General features: G+C 37.3%; 2 protein-coding genes across 9 annotated transcripts in view; both read left to right on the top strand.

The window, feature by feature from the left end:
* The window catches only part of tspan34a (tetraspanin 34a), a 74,489-nt gene extending 64,880 nt beyond the window's left edge, over positions 1 to 9,609 (top strand). For 3 of the 4 annotated variants that reach the window (XM_087236342.1, XM_087236341.1, XM_087236343.1), the window contains 7 exons: positions 2,305 to 2,382; positions 4,946 to 5,161; positions 6,562 to 6,636; positions 7,103 to 7,210; positions 7,302 to 7,433; positions 8,838 to 8,930; positions 9,157 to 9,607. In XM_087236342.1, coding sequence (XP_087092468.1) covers positions 2,326 to 2,382; positions 4,946 to 5,161; positions 6,562 to 6,636; positions 7,103 to 7,210; positions 7,302 to 7,433; positions 8,838 to 8,930; positions 9,157 to 9,207 — 732 coding nt within the window. In that variant the 5' untranslated portion in view covers positions 2,305 to 2,325 and the 3' untranslated portion in view covers positions 9,208 to 9,607. 4 annotated transcript variants of the gene reach the window in all.
* Positions 9,610 to 12,241: 2,632 nt separating this feature from the next.
* On the top strand, positions 12,242 to 19,314 carry LOC101883531 (B-cell receptor CD22). Of its 5 annotated transcripts, none has more exons than XR_015477141.1 (11): positions 13,012 to 13,111; positions 13,938 to 14,045; positions 15,468 to 15,815; positions 15,914 to 16,159; positions 16,244 to 16,498; positions 16,599 to 16,847; positions 16,917 to 16,992; positions 17,138 to 17,177; positions 17,311 to 17,381; positions 17,472 to 17,542; positions 18,912 to 19,314. XR_015477141.1 is itself a non-coding variant. In XM_087238121.1 (11 exons), the coding sequence occupies exons 2-11, from the start codon at positions 13,985 to 13,987 to the stop codon at positions 18,933 to 18,935; spliced, it is 1,446 nt and encodes a 481-aa protein (XP_087094247.1). In that variant the 5' UTR covers positions 13,012 to 13,111; positions 13,938 to 13,984; the 3' UTR covers positions 18,936 to 19,314. The 5 variants fall into 5 exon arrangements, 3 of the variants coding, with proteins under 3 accessions (XP_087094248.1, XP_087094246.1, XP_087094247.1); XM_087238121.1 differs by having other exon boundaries at positions 17,311 to 17,376; positions 17,462 to 17,542; XM_087238122.1 differs by having other exon boundaries at positions 12,242 to 14,045; positions 17,311 to 17,376; positions 17,462 to 17,542.
* Positions 19,315 to 21,804: the final 2,490 nt, after the last annotated feature.

The raw sequence follows: 21,804 nt of genomic DNA on the forward strand, positions 1-21,804 counted from the left end.
TGATTTCTTTTATCTTCGCCATGATGAAAGCTCATAATATTAGACGAGATATTCTTCAAAATATTCAGCTTAAAGTGACATTTAAAGGCTTAACTAGGTTAATGAGGCATGTAGGGTAATTAAGCATTTGTAAAAGTAAAAAAGACAAAAAAAAAACGTTAGAAAAAGGAAAATAGAGTAAAAGTACAAATAAAGCAGCAAAATATACTCAAGTAAAAGTAAATACACCTTTTTAAAGCAAAATAGAGTAAAAGTACAGATAAAGCTCTACAAACACACTCAAGTAAAAGTAAAATACACATTTAAAAAAAAATAGTGGAGTAATAGTGCAAATTAAGCACTAAAATGTACTCAAGTAAAGGTAAAATACACCATTTTTGAAGGAATTTAGAGTAAAAGTACAGAAAAATCAATAAAAATGTAGTCAAGTACAACTAAAATACACTTTTAAAGGAAAATAGTAGGGTAAAAGTAGAGTTAACGCACCATAAATGTAGTCAACAACTAAAATACACTTTTTTGGAAGGAAAATAGCCAAGTAAAAGTACAAATAAAGCACTTAAAAATGCAATGCAATTTCACGGCAATTCATAACAATCTAATTTGTACAATTTAGTATGGTTTGCTCATCACCCAATGACGGTTGGGATTGGAGGTAAAGTTGAGTGCCACGCCTCCTTTTTAAAATCTTACATTTTTGTACAACTGAACTCGCACAAATTAGCCACTAAACTGAGAAAACGTAAAATACTTACATTTCCTCGTGAGAAAGTAATGCTCTCTAAGATAGACTAAAAGTTTCTTTAGTGTAAAATCTAAATATCACAGCATGTTTATCTCCTACAAACACACATTTAATGAGTCAGAAACCAGCGGTTCAGCGGTTATAATTATAGCAAACACCAGCTAAGTGTATTTGATAAAGAGTCAGTACCAGTGTGCTTCATTTTGAGGAACCAAGACACCAGAAATGACTCACAATCTCCATCTGTAGTCGAGTATTTCCCAGAATGTCACAGTTTCTTTTATTTCTGTATAGTTTACATGGAAATAAACATAGAAAGCTTCCAAAACGTACTTTAGAGCTCACAGCATCTCTTCACACACAGATTTCTGTTACTGCACTTAGCTTTGTTTTATTATTGCTTTTCAGTCATTTTAATGTGTTTTTACAGCTCTGATGTCATTTGAGAGAAACTGCTGATTAAACAGACGCTGTACAATGAAGAGTCAATTGCATTACCGTCTATATTCACAGTTTATTCACATCATAAACACATTTTATTATATATTATATTCTTTTACTATGTTGAACACATTGAAAACATCGCTTATTCTAATCTTCTATTGGAAGCTGTTGGAATATTTTGTAAATTAGTAAATTTTTAAGCAAATTAATGTGTTCTTTATAAGTAAACGCATACATTTTTATAATATTTAATATTTTCTTAAGTGCTGCTTAGCAGAGCAATGAAAATTTCACAGTGTTTCCTATTCATTTTCCTTATTTATTTTAAGTATAAATAATAAACAATATAAATTTATATAAATATATAGTTAAAGTCAGAATTATTCGCCCCCATATAATTTAGTTTTCTTTTTAAAATATTTCCTAAATAATGTTTAATAGAGCACAGAAATTTTCACAGTGTGTCTGATAATATTTTTTCTTCTGGAAAAAGGCTCATTTGTTTTATTACGGCTAGAATGAAAGCACTTTTTAAATTTTTAGGTCAATATTATTAGCCCTAAATTAGGTCAATATTATTAGCCCTTATTACATTATTAGAAATGTGTTTAAAAACAAATAAAATCTTCTCTCATGTAAACAGAAATTGGGGAAAAAATAAACAGGAGGCTAATAATTCTGACTTCAACTGTGTGTGTATGTGTATATATATATATATATATATATATATATATATATATATATATATATATATATATATATATATATATATATATATATTTTTTTTTTTTTTTCAATTGGCTACAAGACAAAGCAATAAACCTAGTCAAATATTATGTGCTGTCATCATGACAAAGAAATTGGTTAATTGAAATTAGTTGTTAAAACTTTTACGTTGTAAAATGTGTTATGAAATATATAAAAGTAGCACTTATATTTCATATATTTTGCTTTCAACTGTACATTTATATCAAAAAACAAACGGTTTGTACATAAATGTGTTTCTAATACAGTATAATGGTAACTTTTCGACATCTTTAAAGCATTTCGACTTCATTTTACATTCTCTTATTTTGATTTGTGTTTGTTAATAAAAGTCCTCTTTTCTCATTCAGGAACCAGGAAAATACATCAAAATGTGCTGCAAGGGTTTCCTCAAAGTCATGATGTTTGTCTTCAACGGCATCATCTTCGTGAGTATAAAATAAAATGTTTACGAGGTCTTTGACAATGAGGACATCTATTTTAATGCTTTTATGACCGAGCGCTTATCTCTGAGCTACTTCTACCGCAAAACCCCCAGGTTGAGTTACAGACACTCTTATCGAACAAGGAAACCCATAAAAACAGCGTCATGTTTCGCACACAGAGCCTTTATTATAGGCTTTAACTGTAAAACACTTGAAGATTACCTTAACAAGGTCAGCGCTGACTGAGGGCGTTTAGTAAAGAACAACTAACTTAGACAATCAAACTTTTTCTGTGACTAGAATAAAATGGAAAAACGTAAACTATTAAACATCTGGAATCTGAGGGTTAAAAAAAAAATCCATTTGGAAGCTGTCTTAATGAAGTGCTGTATATTAGTATAAAGGATTGAGTTTTGATAAATTTTCATACATGCAAAATGTCCACATGAAACATGATTTTGACTTGAATCACTTGATCAAAATTTGTTATAAACTAAAACAAGAGCCCCTTTACACCTTTAAATGATATCTTACTCTTATTTGCATAACCTAAAATGATGGAGTACGCTGCCATAGATATATACACTAGATATTGCATAGGGACCCTGAGCATGCGTCAATAGCGCTGCCACATTGGTACAGTGCTCCCAGGACAAATGTCATTCAACCGCACTAGTCAAGACAGTGTTATTACGTTAAGATGCGGGACTTTAGCGCTGTCTACGGGTGTAGTTACAAGCAAACAAAGAAAACAAAGCACAAAGGCAGAACATTTCATAGGTAATATTAAGTTTTTTTCTGTTTTTGAATGTTCTGAACTTTTGTGCTAATCAGGTAACGTTATTGATGATAAGAGTCACTTACTGCATTCACCATAAGGCAAAGCAGCTCCAACTCACACTAAACACTCGGCTTATGCTAGTTTTGTTGAATAAAATCAGCAAACAATGCAAAAGAAATAAGACAACGAGATGCTGCGCTGCCAGAAACTTGTATTACTGTCGGCTAACGTTAGTGAAAGAGTTGCTCGGGGGATTCATTCACAAGCGAATCGCTCCCTCTGTCAGTATGAGAAGTGAAAGCAGGAGAGGAGCTGTGTTTCAGGACATGATTAGATCAAATTTAACAGGGAGGGTGAATAGTACATTTCTGTACACACAAACACAAGTTTTCTGTCAGGAATGCCCGTGCGGTCACTGATCCATCAATGTAGAAAAGTTATGTAAAATTATAATTTTCGTAATTAGAAAAAAAAAATTACATACTAACATCCAGGAAAACTCCCGATCATAGATATATGTGTATATCTCTGGCTTTGGATGGCCACAGTCCTCCACTGTACCTTGGTCCCGCATTCATTTCAAAGGAGCGCTACCCTGTAGCAAGATGGCGGCGCTATTGACGCATTCCGTCCAATAGACAACAATAGGCCAGGCGACATCTAATGTATATATCTATGGTATGCTGCTACACTTCATCTTCAAATACAATTTGACTATTGAACACGTTCCGATGTGTAGTAGTGTTCAGGGGTGATAGTCTTCACTGTAAATGCCCTGAGAGCTTCTCTGCTGTTTGGAATGCACTGAGAACAACTGAGATATACAGTTGAAGTCAGAATTATTAGCCCCCCTGAATTATTAGCTGCCCATATTTCTAATCATAACCGTTTTAATAACTCATCTCTAATAACTGATTTATTTTATCTTTGTCATGATGACAGTAAATAATATTAGACTAGATATTTTTCAAGACACTTCCATACAGCTTAAAGTGACATTTAAAGGCTTCACTAGGGTAATTAGGGTAAAGTTAGGGTAATTAGGCAAGTTATTGTATAATGATGGTTTGTTCTGTAGACTATCGATAAAAATATAGCTTAAAGGGGCTAATAATATTGCCCTTAAAATGGTGTTTAAAAAATTAAGAACTGCTTTTATTCTAGCCGAAATAAAACAAATAACACTTTCTCCAGAAGAAAAAATATTATCAGACATACTGTGAACATTTCCTTGCTCTGTTAAACATCTATTGGGAAATATTTAAAAAACAAAATAAAATAATAAGGGGGGCTAATAATTCTGACTTCAAATGTACATTTCACCGGTGGTGGAGGTTATTACAACAGTTCATGTTTCAGCTAATAATGTGTTTTCTTTAAATGCTGTTGTTTTTGGGTGGGTTTTTAATCAGCAGTAATAAGCTGTATGTCCTGGAGTCCATGGCCAAGGCAAACAGTACCAAAGCCATGAATAAATGTACAGAAAAGGAAGCCGAGACAGACATGTCGCAGATTTGTAGGCACAAAACACATTTAAAGGTATCATCCGAAGCAGTTCATTTTTTAAGCAACAAATCAATTTCATTTAATCTCGTTTAAATGTGCTGCGGATGTGAGTGTGACCATACCGCCATAAATATGGTGGAGAGCGTAGCAGAAGTGACGTTTTTTTCAGAATGGCGATGGCTAGCAACTTCAAAATTAAAAAATAAAAAAAGAAACCTCTGGTGAGGGAAAGAGTTAAAAGTGCAGTAGTATAGTAACCTCAGTTTCTCCCGTCTGCAGCTGGCGGGTGCTGCTGTCCTGGCGGTGGGCATCTGGGTGGCCGTGGACAGAGTTTCTCTCCTGGGTTTTCTGGAGCACATTGAAGATGCTCCTCCTGAACTGGCGCAGCTGGCCAACATCGGGTACCTGCTGATCGGAGTCGGGGCGTTTCTGGCCATCATGGGCTTTCTGGGATGCTGCGGAGCCGTGAAGGAAAGCAAATGCATGCTTCTCACTGTGAGTTACTGCTTTACATTACAACATTTGCTTACGGCTGCATAATATGTCAGCATCGATATCGCAGTGTGTGCATCTGACTTATAGTTGAATAACGAGCCACAGTTAAAAACAAACATGACTTGTGTTGCCTCTGGACAACTTTTTCTTTTAAAACAATGTTGAAGATGTATTTTTCCACCCAATTCTTTGAATTATTGTGTGTATTTTCATATTGTTTGTATGAGTTCGTTTTATATTTGTCTTATTCCTCTTAATTTTGCTCCAATCTTGTGTATGTTTAGCACTTAATGATAAGTGATAAATATGCTGCAGTATATAAATACATTTACTTATTTACTTGTGGAGTTTTACAATTAAGTTAACAATACATCTGTCATTTGCGTGTGTTTTTAAGGCTTGTGACTGTGTGAGCATTTCAAGTCACTTTAAAGAAAACATTTTAACTTTAAGAAAGATATATCTAGTTGCTACAGGGGTGTCCAAACTCAGTCCTGGAGGGCCGGTGTCCTGGAGAGTTTAGCTCCAACCCTAGTCAAACACACCTGAACCAGCTAATCAAGCTCTTACTAGAAACTAGGCTGCATCTGAAACCGCATACTTGCACACTATATAGATTCACACTATATAAATTCAAATGCATTACCTACTGAGTAGTAGGCGGTTTCGGACGCAGCCCTTGAAACTTCCTGGCAGGTGTGTTGAAGCAAGTTGGAGCTAAACTCAGCAGGTCACCGGCCCTCCTGGACCGAGTTTAGACACCCCTGATCTATTATATATAAAATAAAATGTCACAATTAAATTGTTTTTTCAATGTCGCGCAGTTCTACATTCGGTTACAACATGGGTGCACTAATATGCACAGGGCCGGAGCAAGCTGAACTGCCGCTTTAGGCAGAGGACGATCACGCCGCCCTCAACCCCAATGTGAAAACGAAAGTGACCGGTTATGAAAATGAAGTGAGGTGTCGCGGACCTCTTTTCCAGCGCACTATGCGTGGATATAACTGAGGACGCGCGGGTGCTGAGGGAGGGAGGTGTCACGGACACTGCGCTCTCTATTCTGCCGCCCTATGCGCGGATATATCCGAGGACACGCGGGTGCTGATGGAGGTGTCGCTGACGCTGCCCTCTCTATTCAGTCGTCTATGCGCGAATATATTTGAGGACGCGGGTGGTGAGGCAGGTGTCGCGGACATACCCGAGGACACGGGTGGTAAGGGAGGTGTCGCAGATGCTGCCCTCTCTATACTGCCACCCTAGGCGGCCGCCTAGGTCGCCTCTATGGACGCGCCGGCCCTGAATATGCATTAGTATTGTGAAGTGTTACCAAACATTTCCCTCTCCGAGTTCACCAGCGGATGCAGATGTAACAGTGTTTATTTTTAATTTCCTCACAGTTCTTCATCATCGTGCTCATCATCTTCCTCGTGGAGGTGGCGGCCGCTGTGGTGCTCTTCGTCTTTGAGCCTGTGGTGAGAAATGATGCACTGAGACACAACAGAAAAACACACCGAAGACTAAATTAATAGCCATCCAAACTTAAAATGATTTGCATTGGGTGACATGGTGGCTCAGTGGTTAGCACTGTGCCCTCACAGCAAGAAGGTTGCAGGTTCAAGTACCAAGTGGGTCAGTGGTCATTTCTGTGTGGAGTTTGCATGTTCTCCCCGTGTTGGCGTGGATTTCCTCCGGGTGCTCCAGTTTCCCCCACAGTCCAAACACATGCACTATAGGGGACTTGATTAACTAAAATTACCCGTAGTGTATGAGTGTGAATGTAAAAGTGTATGGGTGTTTTCCAGTACTGCAGCTGGTAGGGCATACGTTACATAAAACACATACTAGATAATTGGATAACTAAATAATTCATGCCTGAGAGGAAGTGAACTTTATATCAATTTTACCATCATTCATTTCTGTCATTTCATTGTCTTTTAGGTTCAGGAAACTCTGAATGAAATCGGACAGAAAGTGGCTAAAAGCATTAAGGATAATTATGGAAAGGATGAGCCTTTCAGCTCAATCTGGAACACCACTATGAATGAGGTACACCATCTTTTCTAATTCCAGACGCTTTCTGACATCAACATCTCTCTGCTTCGTAATAATCAGTGTCATTATATGTGTTTGTTTCTAGCTGAACTGCTGTGGATATAACAACTACACTGACTTTAGCGGCTCTAATTTTGTGGAAGAAACATCGATGTATCCTGAAAAGTGTTGCTCGAGCGGTTCACAGCGATGTGATGAAAGGGCAGCAGAAGATGCGGTATGTAGAGAACGCTCTGTGCTCAGACTCACTAACAAACCTGCATTTATGATTGGACATTGAACAGTTCAATAGCATCATCTTTAATTTGACGATTATTAGTCACTTTTTTTACTGTGGTGCACAAAAAGAAAACTGAGTGCCATCATTTAAAAGATTTTTTGTGTGTGGACTTTTTAAAATTTTAATTACTTGTTTACAAAAGTTCAGTTAACTCACCCAATAAGACCAGTAAACTAAACTTAAGTTAGCTGAACTTATTTGATTCAGCTTTGAAAAAAAAATAATAAGTTGGCTTTAAAAACTTAAGTTAGCTGAACTTATTGGATTCAGTTTAGAAAAGTTAAGTTAGCTGAACTTATTAGATTCAGCAAAAAAAAAAAAAAAACTGAACTTAAATTAGCTAAACTTTTGGATTCAGCTTTAAAATACTTAGCAGAACTTATTTGGATTAGCATTAAAAAACTTAAGTTAGCTGAAGTTCTTAGATTTAGCTTTGAAAAATAAGTTGGCATTAAAAACTAAAGTTAGCTGAACTTATTAGATTCAGCTTTAAAAAAGTGAGCTTTAAAAACTTAAGTTGGCTAAGCCTATTAGATTCAGCTTAAAAAAATATGTTAGCTTTAAAAAGTTAAGTTAGCTGAACGTATTGGTTTCAGCTTAGAAAATTTAAGTAAGTTGATCTTATTAGATTCCGCTATAAAACTGATCTTATGTTAGCTGAACTTATTGCATTCAGCTTTAAAAAGTTAGCAGAACTTATATGGTTCAGCATTAAAAAACTTAAGTTAGTTGCACTTACTAGATTCAACATATAAACTTAAGTTAACTGGACTTATTAGATTCAGCTTTAAAAATCTAACTTTAGTTAGCTGAACATTTCTAAATAAGGAAATAAGTAAAATTTATTTATGACTAAAAATCTCAGATTGTTGAGTCAACAATTTTATTTACAATGTACTAATATATAATAATAATAATAATAATAATAATAATAATAACAATTAAAAGGATTTTGCCAGAAAAATGTTATGTATTTCATAGTACCCTATAAATCGTCTGCAGTAATTGGTGGCATTGATTCAAACAATTTCCTATGTAAAGTAATGATCTTAATTTTCGTTTGACCGGTGCATTTATAAAGCCAAATGGGTTGCAAATAATAAATGTCCTACTGTAAAATGCAACCAGTCATAAAGTTGGGAATGTAGGACATTATTATACATCCTAATCCCCGACCTAACTAATCTACAAATAGTTTTGCATAACTTTAAAACAAATATATAATAATACAGATGGACGATCCAACAATGTCAGACAGAATCATTACACAACTAAATGTCTAGGCGAATGCAGATGCTGTGTGTGTTTGTTCATCAGTGTGTGTGTTTTCTGTTGTTGTAGGTTATCGAGGGCTGCTTTAAGACATTAGTGAAGCTGATTGAAGATAATGCACTCCTGCTGGCTGGTGTGGCTTTGGGAATCGCAGCTTTAGAGGTATTTACTTTTTTACCTTCAACTCAATGAAGGAACTCAATGTAGACTAATGTGTCTCAATATGCACAGATTAACAAACGGTGAACATTGAAAATGAATGTGCATGCACTAAATCTCAGTATGTGATAAACTACAATTGACGAATCAAACACATCCACTGTATTATTACTTTATTAAATATTTACAGCTAACATTTACAATCATTTCATTGTTTGTTTCCTCACAGATTGCAGCAATGGTTGTTTCCATGATCCTCTACAAGAACGTAGGGAAATGAGAGCAGGACTGACTACAGAGATTTGTGTTTACTGTACATCACTGTTTACTCTAGCCTTTTCTATTTGCTAATTTAATAAAAGTCATGTAAATAATATACTGGCTGCAGTATGAATGACATTTGCACAGCTTATTTGTTCTCTTTTAAATGATTTTTTAAACTTTTTTTAACCTCAAGTAAATGTAAATTTTGACCTTTGCTTAACTACTAAAATACGATCCAGACTTTAAAATATCTATATCTAATGCGATGTTGTGTTGAATACTACAGCTCATTAAAGATCACCACATATTTTCAACAGTATCCTTTTTTATGTATAATTAAATACATGAACAATCTTCATCTGGAAATATTTTAATATATTCGTTTCATTGTATGAATAAAAATCTGTATTTTTAAACACCTCTGTGCATGTTTTTTTTCCAGTAAAGCATATGTTATGCAATATGAATGCATAGCCACTAGAGGGCGCTCACTAAAAAGTTGACTAAAGCCTGATTTATACTTCTGCGTCAAGTGATTGGCGTAACCCACGGCGCTGGCAACGCGCGTGGCTGAGCATTTAAACTTCTGCGCGCTGTCTCTGTCGGTCTGCATTAACACTTCCGAAACGCTAGTTGGCAGTGAGGTGTAAATGTTCCTCTGTGTCGAGTTTCTTCGCTACTTTTTTGCTTTTCCTGAACACTTCCGGGCTGTACAAGTAGCTCAAACTCGCTCATTTTGAGGCAGGAACCGGCGGACGTGCAACAACTTTAACTATGAGGTAAACACAAAACAAAACTTTCCATCCGGAGCTCCTTCACGGTACTCCACACTTGTAAACAATCGCTCGCGCGGCTCTCGGTCCCGCCCAGACTCGTCAGCTCTACCAAGCCGACCAATCACAGAGCTTACGCTACGCGTCATTGCGACGTGTAGTTACATTTTTTGAGAGGTGCACGTCAGTGACGGCGATGGCCACGGCAAAGGGCTATGCGTCAGCGCCGTAGCATACGCCGGTGTTTGACGCAGAAGTATAAATCAGCCTTTAAAGGGACAGTTCATGCAAACTGAAAAATCTCTAATAATTTACTCACCCTCAGGTTCCTCTCCTGTTTAAAAAAAAAAATAAATAAAATAATATATATATATATATATATATATATATATATATATATATATGAAAGAATGACAGTAAATCAAACAGATATCCCGACACATGTACTGCCATAGGAAAAGTAATTTCTATTTGAGTAAATGGTGGCAAGTTCTATTTGAACTTGAGTGATTAAAGCAGGGCAAGGGGCTTGGGCAGTTCTTTGCCCTGTTGGTGTCACCTAAGTTTCTTGTCTAGTCAGTGTCACCCAATTCTTTGCCCCATTAGTTTCATCCTCATTCCTTGCCCTACCTTTGTCACCCAAGTTCTTTGTCTTGTCAGTGTCACACAAGTTTCTTGTCCCATCATGTCACCAAAGTTTCTTGCTCTGCCGTGTCACCAAAATTCCTTTGCCCGTCACCCATATTTCTTGTCTAGTTGGTATCACCCTAGTTCCATGCCCCATAAGTGTCATCCACATTCCTTGCCCCACCTGTAACAAAAGTTGCTAGCTATGTTGGTGTTACCAAAGGTCCTTGCTCCATCTGTGTCCCCAAAGTTCTGTCCTTCATCAACCAATTTTCTTGCCGTCATTGTAACTCAAGTTCCTTGCACCATAACTGGCCCATCAGTGTCACCCAAGTTCCTTGCCCCAAACATTTCATCCTCCCCTTTTCATCACTTGCCCCATATTTCCTTACAAGCCTTGCCCCAAGTTCTTTGCCCTCTTAGTGTCATCAAATATCCTTTCCTTGTCAATCTTCCTCAAGATCCTTGCCCTGTCATTAACACTAAAGTCCCTTGTCCTGTGGGGTCCTCAAAGTTTCCTGCCACCCAAGTCACTGAACTTCCTTGTATTATCAGAGTCACCAATGTTCCTAGCCTTGTCTGTGTCATCCAAGTTCCTTGTCCTCTCTGTCATTGTCACCAAAGTTCCTTGCCCTGTTAGTGTCACCCAAGTTTCTTGCCCCATAGGTCCAATAGGTTCCTTCCTCTGAAGATGTCACTCAAGTTCCTTGTCCTATCTGTGCCTCCCAAGTTCCTTGTCCTATCTGTGCCTCCCAAGCTCTTTGTCTTATCTGTGTCTTCCAAGCTCCATGTCTTGTTGCCTCAAGCCTCTAGTTGAGTTGGACCCTATTGGGCTTCAAGTCAGCTCCTGTCCAGTACAAAGCTTTGTTGGCTTCAGTCATGCTCAAAACCCTGCCAGCTTCCCACAGATCACAAGCCCGTCAATCCACCAGGTCTGCTTGTCCTAGTTAAACTCCGCTCCTCGTATGATCCCTGTCCTGTCTGATCCTCCCTGAACTGTCTCTCTGGCACAACCCTGGCCTTCTGCCAACATCCCAGGACTTTCATTTGTGCCTCTTGGCTACTCACATGTACACTTAGTCACCTATATGTTCAGTGGCCTGAGGGTGGGAGAATAAAATGTACACTTTCATTTTTGGGTGAAGTATCCCTATAAACCCTGGATTATTTGGGGCCTGTTCTGATTCTGACACCTGCTTTCTTGAACTCTTTACATGATGTATTTCCTGTATTTTAACCTCAATACTGTCTCACATTTAAAAACCTTCAAATCAAGTAAGCATATCCCATCATTCATCACAATCAGGAACTCACATTTTCCCAAAACCCGCAAGATGCCAATGAAAAGGTTTGCAGTGCAGGTTATTCTAATATATATTTGCGGTACACATTTTACAATTATGTGTATTTTGTCATTTAAACTCTTAGGGTTTACTTATCAGAGAAAAAAACTGATAATAATATAATAATATAATATAAAAATATTTAATATTAAATATATAGAATGTGTAAATGAAGCGCTGTAAAAACATTTTCACTACACTACATTTGGGCACGTCCTATTGGCCAATCGAAACATCTAAAAAAAACAAAAACATTAGCACTCTTACACCCACTTGGACACTTGAGTCAAGTACAGGAAATGCGTCAGGCAAGCAAACATCTCTCGCAAGAGTAACATGATCACTAGCCATGAGATGCTAAGTCTATAAGTCTAAATATTAGAACACAAACAAGTATTTATGACTACGTGCAGTTGGAGACTGAAATAAATACAGCAGTGACACAAAGCTGCCCTTAGAAAAAGAGAGATCATGTAATAAAACACAACAGGAAGCACCTGCAATATTCATCAGCATCACTTAAAGTTATTTTTATACGAAATAGGGTCCCACTTTATATTAAGTGGCCTTGACTAATATGGACTTACACAGGAATTAATAGTTTGTTACAATGTACTTATAGTGTAAATGCATGTATTTACTGTTTACTTATGCTTGATTAAATACATGTATGTAATTACATCTGTAATTAACTTTTGTAGTTACATTTGTAAATACACTGTTGACCATCCCTTACACCTTAACCCACCCTTAAACCTACCCATGCCACCAAACCTGTCCATAACCCAACCTCTATCCCAACTCAAATGCACCGTGTTCTCAAATACATTATAAACACAGTAAGTACATTGTATTTATTTTTTTGATGTAAGAACATAGTAGTTAAGTACACTTAATATAAAGTGGGACCCGAAATTGTTATTATTGAAATGAACAATAAAGCTATTATTTTCATATATAATAAAGATAATTGCAAGAGAATCTCTATGGGCAGACCTTATTTCAGCTAAATTTTCACAACTTTAGTCAGACATGTTCTGCAATGTTGATAAAAATGACACCAGGATGAGGTGTGATAGATAGACCTTGCGTTAAAAGGCGTTGTCCACCAACATTTTTAACAGTTTGAAAACTAAGAGCTGTTTGAGTGAAAAAACTAAGAGTGTTGGTGAAAAAGGTAAGAGCATCGTTTACTAATCGCTCAGTAGATTAATTACATTCTTCTAGATAATGTTGCAGTATTGTTCTACCTATAGTTAAGTGTTGCATGTTAACGTTTTTAACAAAATGTACTTTTTTCAATAGCGAACACAACAACTGAAAATGCTAAACAAAGCAGTCGTTAAATAGATAGTTCATGTTCAAAAACTATTCAAGTTTCTTTCTTCTGCTGCACTCAAATAAGAGATTTTGATGAATGCAGGTAGCTGGTGTACATTTACTTCCATAGTATTTTTACCCGCTACTATGGTAGTCAATTGGTGCCAACAACCAACATTGTTCAAAATGTCTTCAGTGTTCAACTGAAGAAAGAAACTATTATAGGTTTTAAACCACATGTGGGGAGAGTAATTGATGAGGTAGTTTTACATTTTGGGCAAACTAAGACATTATACAAGGTAAAGCATGACCAATTCATGTTATTTTTATGTATTTATTTATTTTTAAATTGTTCATATGACAGTGTTCTGTTTTGTATGTGGCTCTAAAAGGATGGTTGCAAATGTTACAGCAAATTGGGTGGTTTTTATAACAAATATAAAGTGACCTTAAAACTGGACAGAAAAGGGAAGTTAAGCGTTAACCACAGGGTTTCTTTCCTCTGTTTTCTTAGCACATAGTTTGGTGTTGGTTGTGTTTGAGCTGATGGAACTTCTGTGCTAATATCATGTCTTGTTTTGGATTACCAGAATAATTGTCATTAAAATCTTAATTTTGAATCTCTTCATCATCTCAGTTTGTTCCTGAGCCTAATGGTAATATATATATATATACCTTTACAGGGTCCTGTGTTATAAAATTACAATAAAACAAGTTTAAATACAGAACAATGGTGATGTCGGTCAGAATGGCCCCTCCCCTTCATCTGATCTTCCTGCTCATCATTAACAGTGAGTCACTGCAACACTTCAGAAACTATCAAGAGCACGGGTGTCCAAACTTTTTGGGCCAAGGGCCAGATGCAAAAAAAAAAAAAAAAAAATGTTGTCCCGGGCCAAATTTTACATACATCACACAGACACGCATATATATATATATATATATATATATATATATATATATATATATATATATATATATATATATATATATATATATATATTTATGCTGCAATATCAGATATAATTCTGCAATATCAGAACTCCTACAGCCTCTTTACCCTTTGTGTATTACTCCGCACACATACAGCCAGCAAAAAGCAGAGACACTACAGATCTAAAGTTTAAAAGATGCTTTTAACTGTTTTAACTCTCCATGTTTGATTTTGTTTTTATATACACAATTATGTCGTCAAACTGTCGTATAAATGCAATATCACACGAGTAGCAGTGCGATAAGCCTGTATATCGCACTGGTGGGGGCACATCGCGCGCCTCCCACCAGTGCCGATATACAGCCATATCGCACTGCTACTAGGTGATATTGCTCATATATATATATATATATATATATATATATATATATATATATATATATATATATATATATATATATATATATATAAATATGCGTGTGTGTGTCTGTTTGTATTATGGATTTATTTTAATTCATCGTCCAACTGTGTTTCTAGAAAGACCTACATTTTTAAAATCTTGAATATCCTCTGGACAAATTACAGTTGCAACACTCATCAGACACTCCTGTATAAATTCTCCTTCAGTGAAGGGTTTCCTGTGCTGTGTGATTAGCTGAGCTACCTCATAACTAGCCAGCGTAGAATTATCTTGCACTTTATAAGCACGAAAAAAAACTGCTATTGTTGAGCTGATAGAGGAGCTGCTAATCGTTTTACTTTTTGATCTCGTTCTGCACCAGTGTAAGAGCTGAAGGCCTGATGTTTTGTTTTATAATGTCTTTTAATATTATATTCCTTCATTACTGCAACTGATTCCTGGCAATTTAAACAGATACATGTTTCGCTGACCTCTGTGAAAAAATATTCTTTGCCTCAACGAGACAAAAATTTCCTGCATTCACTTTTGATTTTCGTTTTTCTTGCTTGTATCATGGCTCGCCAAAACGTGATTATCAATTGTGTTTCCTACAGTTTGTTCGGTTCGTTTTACTTCATAACAAGAATTGCTGCCTAATTGAAGGCATGTCATAGCGGCACCTGGTGATCATTTATTGAATTACGTTCATTTTTGTATAGCGGGCCAGATTCTATAAATATTTATAAAAAGCCTCATGGAGCCGCCACAAAACTGATTGCGGGCCGCAGATTGTCCGTGGGCTGTAGTTTGGACACCCCTGATCTAGACGTTTTGCATACTTTATCTTCGCCTGATCATTCTTGATTATTTCTGTCTCAGGGGTTTCTTGTGCTGATTGGGGTGTGAATTACAGTCCTTCACACATCTGTGCACTAAAAGACTCATCAGTGATCATGAGCTGCACTTTTACATACCCTACTGGACATCAGATCATGAAAGTGTTCTGGAACAAAGACCTTGTAATACATGGAGAAGAGCATGCAGATCTGTCTGAGGACCCTGAATACAGTCAGAGGCTTCAGTATCTGGGAGATAAACAGCAGAACTGCACCGTCAGACTGAGTCATGTGACAAAGAAAGACGAACACAAGTATTATTGCAGATTCATTACTAATGTAACTAAAGAAAGATGGATTGGTAAACCAGGAGTGCGTCTCTCTGTCACAGGTGACTCTCCTGAGGTTTCTCTCTTCTTGTGGTCATTATGTAGAATAATAATCAGTGTATGAGAGCAGCACTAGATATAATGTGTGTGTTGTGTTCAGATCTTCAGCTGGAGTCTCCTGAGAGAGTGACAGAGGGAGATTCAGTCCGTCTGACATGTAACAGCAGCTGTAAACTGACTGACACACCAACATTCATCTGGTACAGAAACTCACACACATTGACTGAAGGAACTATTGGAAACAAACTCATCCTCAAGTCAGTCAGAAGAGAAGATGCAGGCAGATATAGATGTGCTGTAGATGGACACACACTCACATCACCTGAGGTCTATCTCAATGTCACCTGTGAGTACAGATTAATAGATGTTTAGTTCTCTACTGGAGATTCTGTTAGATGAACTCATCAAGATTTGGTTTTGTTCATTTTAGATCCTCCAAACAACATCTCAGTGTCCATCAGTGGATCTGCTGTAATAATGTCTGGAGATTCAGTGACTCTGAACTGCAGCAGCGAGTCAAACCCTCCTGCAGAAATCAACTGGTATAAAGGAACAACGTTTGTAGGATCTGGAAGAATCTTCAGCATCTCCAAGATCAGCTCTGATGACAGTGGAGAATACAAGTGTAAAACCAGAAATGACCATGGAGTGAAATACTCTGATCCTGTGACTTTAAATGTCCAGTGTGAGTTTATGATTATTTTTTATACTTCATTATTATAATAAACATCTTTTTATTTGTCAAAAAAATATCTATAATAAATTGTAAATTTGGTTTTTTTTAGACCCCCCCAGGAACGTCTCAGTGTCTATAAATGGATCTGCTGTAATAATGTCTGGAGATTCAGTGAGTCTGATGTGCATCAGTGACTCAAACCCTCCTGCTCTGAGCTTCAGCTGGTTTGAGGAGAATCAAAGCTCAGCTGTTGGATCTGGACAGAGTTTCAGTGCAGTACAGAGTGGACGCTTCTACTGTGAGGCTCACAATCCACATGGAGCTCAGAGATCAGACGCCGTCACTGTCACTGTTAAAGGTAAAGCAGCTCATTTACTTACTCCTAAAATGAACATTTTCTGATGTTTTACTCTTTCGTCTGCTGTAGGACATTCGCTGATATTATACATATCTATTGGAGTAGTGTGTGGAGCTGCAGTTGTCATTATGATGTTGCTGATTTGGTGAGATGTGTTCAGCATTTAACTGCAGTGTAATCACCATAAACATATAATTTGTTTAGAGGTTTTTCCCATTATTAAAACAAGAAAAACAACATAAGTCCAGTAAGTTCCTACAAAAACATACTCGCTATTCATTGTTTTTAAGGAAACACAAGATGAAGAGAAACAATACAGAAGTGTCTCAGGTGAGTAAAGCAAGTATAGTTATCAGTATATTGATCCAGATCTTTCATAAACTGAATGTCTGTTTTGGCTTAATCGTTCATAAGCACTGGTTTATTTTGTGTGTGATGTATTCTACTGGCTACGATGAATCAGTCCAGACCTCCTCATGACGGAGACAACGAATACTGTGAGGATTTCATGGACCCTGTGTATGCAAATGTAAAGTATTCATATAGTTGGTGTGGTCTAAACCATATTAGTTCTTTTCTGTCTATTGATTTCTTTCTTTTATTTCCTTGCAAAGACGTCCAAAGAGTCCAGACTTGATCATGACGATGCAGTCTGCAATGATGATTTGACCGACCCTGTGTATGCAAATGTAGAGGTAAGTTATGATGAATGTCTTTCATAATTTGGCTGATCCCTCATTAACTTTAAACCTTTACAAATGTCACCAAGGCCATAATTGTTTATCAAGGAAAACAAATTGGCTAAAATCTGTAACTGTCCTTCAATACTATATTCCATTTTATAAAACTCACCTGTGCTAATTTCTAAATCAAGTCAGTGGCTTATAGAATGGTCAAGAATTCATCCTTGACATCCATTACAAAACAATCTCAGACAATGTTGGTGCTAATCTAGATTAGTGGTTCCCAAAAGTGGGGGTCGGGTTGGATTGAGAATCAGCACCTCCAAGTCCAAGGCCATGGTGCTCCACTGGAAAAAGGTGGATTGCCATCTCAAGGTTGGATAAAAGACCTTACCCCAGGTGGAGTTGTTCAGGTATCTTGGGGTTTTGTTCACGAGTGAGTGAAGGATAAAGCGTGAGATTGACAGGCGGATCGGTGCAGCGGCAACAGTAATGTTGTTGATGTATCGGTCCTTTGTGGTGAAGAAGGAGCTGAGCCGAAAGGCAAATTTCCCAATTTACCAGTCAATCTACGTTCCTACTCTCACCTATGGTCATGAGCTTTGGGCCATAACTGAAAGAACAAGGTTTCGGAAACAATCGGCTGAAATGAGTTTACTTCATAGGGTGGCAGGGTGCACCCTTATAGACAGAGTAAGGAGCTCTGTCACCTGGAGGAGCTCGGAGTAGAGCTGCTGCTCCTCCACATTGAGAGAAGATAGCTGAGGTGGCTCTGGCATCTCCTTCGGATGCCTCCAGGACGCCTACCTAAGGAGTTGTTCCAGGCATGTCCCACAGGGAGGAGGCCTCTAGGAAGACCCAGGAGACGTTGGAGGGACTATGTCTCTCGGCTGGCCTGGGAACGCCTCGGGATCCCACCCTGAGGAGCTGGAAGAAGTGTCTGGGGAGAGGGAAGTCTGGGGTTCTCTCCTAAGACTGCTGCCCTCGTGACCCAGCCCCGGATAAGCGAATGAAAGTGATGATGATGATGACAGCAGATTAATATTATGGCACAATGGTAAACTTTCTGACACCTAAAAAAGAAATACAGGTCATGACTGAATGTGGAAGATGTTCTCCAAGAGGTGGTCTTCAAAATTAATCCCAGAATGGACTTTCCTCATTAGGTGAGGTTAATGTTGAAATAAAATACGAGTAATTCATATAACATGATATGGTGTAGTTGCAGAGAACTAGTCAGCCGGCTGAATAAATACAACAGTGCCCCACTTTTTTCTGGATATACTCCACCCACACTCCACCTCCTGGATATGCTTTATCTCTTACATAGTGTTTAGTGGTGGTATGCTGTCCTTGATTCGCTCTCTCTCTCTTTTTGCAGGTCTCCGAATCATCTCCTTTATAGCAGGAGTATCGTTCACTGTTGAATGAAGCAGCAGATGTAAAACAGCAGAGTCATGCCTTTGCTTGCCCAGACAACATGTAGTTTAACTATTGTTGAGGATTAAGCTTTAAGTCTGTTGTGTCTTTGTAAATATGTTAACATTAGTGTTTGAGTGGAGCAGCTGTCCAAATTTATTTTTTCCTTTCCCCCATGCCCCTAGAAGGGAGAAGAGTCACGACAGAGGGACATCAGGATTTTTTTTTGTTAACGACAGAGAAATGATTGGAGAATGAGTTTCATCAATTGAAAGTGACTAATTATTTAAATCTTTTTTATGTAACATACGTTTATTTACTTACCATAATTCACCAAGCAGTAAATAAAACATTGCTATTGCTTATCATCTTCTGTCATTCAATACTTAAGAATAAATCCTAATCATTAATAAACAGCAGTATGTTCAGAGATCGGTAGAACATACGTAAAAACTGATATCATACACTCTGTTGATTATTTGCACATTAATATGCAATGTACTACACAACTATGTTTCCGTCTAAAAATGCGAATAAACTTTATGCGCAAAACAGGAATATCCCATAAAAGACGTGCGAATGAAGCAGCATTTCCACCCGACGAGTTAAAGCAAACAAAATCATCACTACCTGATTAGCTGCCACCAACAATCAACAGAAAAACAGAATTTGCTGTGGTAAAACAATAAAAGTGATTTGATTTGATTTAGAAGAAGCTGTGTGAATCTTTTCATCATTTAATAAACTACTTGCACCTCAGAAGACAATCCAGACACGCAGTGAACACGTGGTGGCATTAAAAGGCATGAGGTGCAGAGCACAGATGCTGGAGGTAATTTACAATAATGTAGTATTAATACTGCAATGGTTAAGGCATTTTAAAATGACCAAAACAACATTTCCGATGTTTTACAGTGTGCTCAGCCTGCTGGTTTATCCATTGACATACATTTTTATCATCACATGACCTCATATAACAAAATCAAATGACTTTTTTAATGCGCAAACTGAAATTTGTTCAGTAAAAGTTTCCATTATAGTTTATGTGCATCTTTTCTTATCGAATAAAAAGTTTATCCTACTCAGTTATGCGCATTTTCAAAATGTATGCGCATCTTGGAGTTTTCTTCAACCGTTTTTTATGCGCATAAAAATAGGTGGATGGAAATGTAGCTAATGTGAGCCTGTCCCAGAGAACATATGTCTGGTCTATTTGTACCATCTGCTGGTCACCTTGTTTTAGCGCAGTATAATTTTCTTTCCATCAGAGACTTGTTTTACATCTTGAAAACAATGGGCAGAATATGTCCCCTTTAAGGTATGGTAAATTTTTGCAACAGGTAAAAGATAAAGGGACAAAGAAATGTTAACAAAAGTGTTTTAGTATACAAAGTGATTATATATATATATATATATATATATATATATATATATATATATATATATATATATATATATATATATATATATATACACACACAAAATAAAATCTCCACAATAATGAAAATATGTATATATGTGTAAATTCAACAAGAAAATATCAAACAAAAGTGACAAGCCAACACTACTAAGGTCAAAGAAAAAAAAAAAAAACCCTTATGAATGCTAAAACATGAACTGTGACATTACCTGGTATAGTGCAGCCCAGGCCCCCACCCTGAAGCCAGGCCTGAGGTAGGGGCTTATATGCAACAGTACCTGATGGCTGGGTTTTATGCTACAGAATCCAGCCTGAAGAAGCGATGTGGGACCGTCCTCCTGCGGGCAGCTTCAGGTACAAACAATACAAACACCATGTTTAGGCATAAGGGTGTCCATCAATGCACATGGCACTAGGACATCCTAGGCTGGAGGTCGATGATTGACTTTGTAGTAGTCTTGGGTTAAGAGAGGGGGAGAACTGTCAACTGATCACCACCTGGTGGTGAGTTGGATCTGCTGGCAGAGTGGAAAGCCGGAAAGACTTGGCAGTATTGTATTGAGGGCCCTCAAGGAACGTCTGACTGAACCTCATGTCAGAGGGATTTTCAACTCTTACCTCTGGATGAGCTTTGACCAGATCCTGAGGAAGACAGGAGACACTGAGACTAAGTGGTCCATGTTCTGCAACTCCATTGATAAAGCAGCATTGAGGAGCTATGCCTATGGTGCCTGTCATGCCAGCAATCCAAGAACTTGGTGGTGGACACATGAAGTAAAGGATGCCGTCAAGCTAAAGATGGAGTCCTACCAGCTGTGTTTGGCTTTTAGGGCTCCCAAGGGTATCGATAGGCAAACTGTGCTGCAGACCAGGCAGTTGCAGAAGCAAAAACTTGGGCCTGGGAAGTGTTTGGTGAGACCAAGGAAGACTACCGGTTGGCCTCAAAGAGTTTCTGGCAAATCATACAAATCGAGCAGGAAGCAGTTCCACACTGAAATTATCTGAAATAATACTTGTGTTCATCTTTTTTTGTCACATGACTCAGTCTGGCGGTGCAGTTCTGCTGGTTATCTCCCAGATACTGAAGCCTCTGACTGTATTCAGGGTCCTCAGACAGATCTTGAAAGTCTCCACCCTTTATAAGGAGTTTGGTCCAGAGCACTTTCATGATCTGATATCCAGGAGGGTATGTAAAAGTGCAGCCCATTATCACCAATAAGTTAATTAAAGATAATTAGATATATATTACCAAACGTTTTGTTGCACATCTTAGTCTGATTAGTGTGTACTTTTCCATTTAAATGTCAAAGTTGATTTTATTAAGTAAAAAAAAAAATAAAATCTCTCTCTCTCTCTCTCTCTATATATATATATATATATATATATAAATAATTGATAAATTGCTGTAAAAACATTTTTACACTACGTTTAAGCA

The sequence above is a fragment of the Danio rerio genome, chromosome 1 (genome assembly GCF_052040795.2).
Source record: "Danio rerio strain M-AB ecotype USA chromosome 1, GRCz13ab, whole genome shotgun sequence".
Classification (NCBI taxonomy): Eukaryota; Metazoa; Chordata; class Actinopteri; order Cypriniformes; family Danionidae; genus Danio; species Danio rerio.

What these genes read in the sequence shown, in the direction of transcription:
- LOC101883531 (XM_087238120.1), top strand. Translation starts at nt 13,985, where the DNA reads ATGGTGATGTCGGTCAGAATGGCCCCTCCCCTTCATCTGATCTTCCTG. An exon ending in CTTCCTGCTCATCATTAACA is followed by an intron (nt 14,046 to 15,467) that starts GTGAGTCACTGC and finishes TTTCTGTCTCAG; the next exon opens with GGGTTTCTTGTGCTGATTGG. An exon ending in ACAATACAGAAGTGTCTCAG is followed by an intron (nt 17,178 to 17,310) that starts GTGAGTAAAGCA and finishes ACGATGAATCAG; the next exon opens with TCCAGACCTCCTCATGACGG.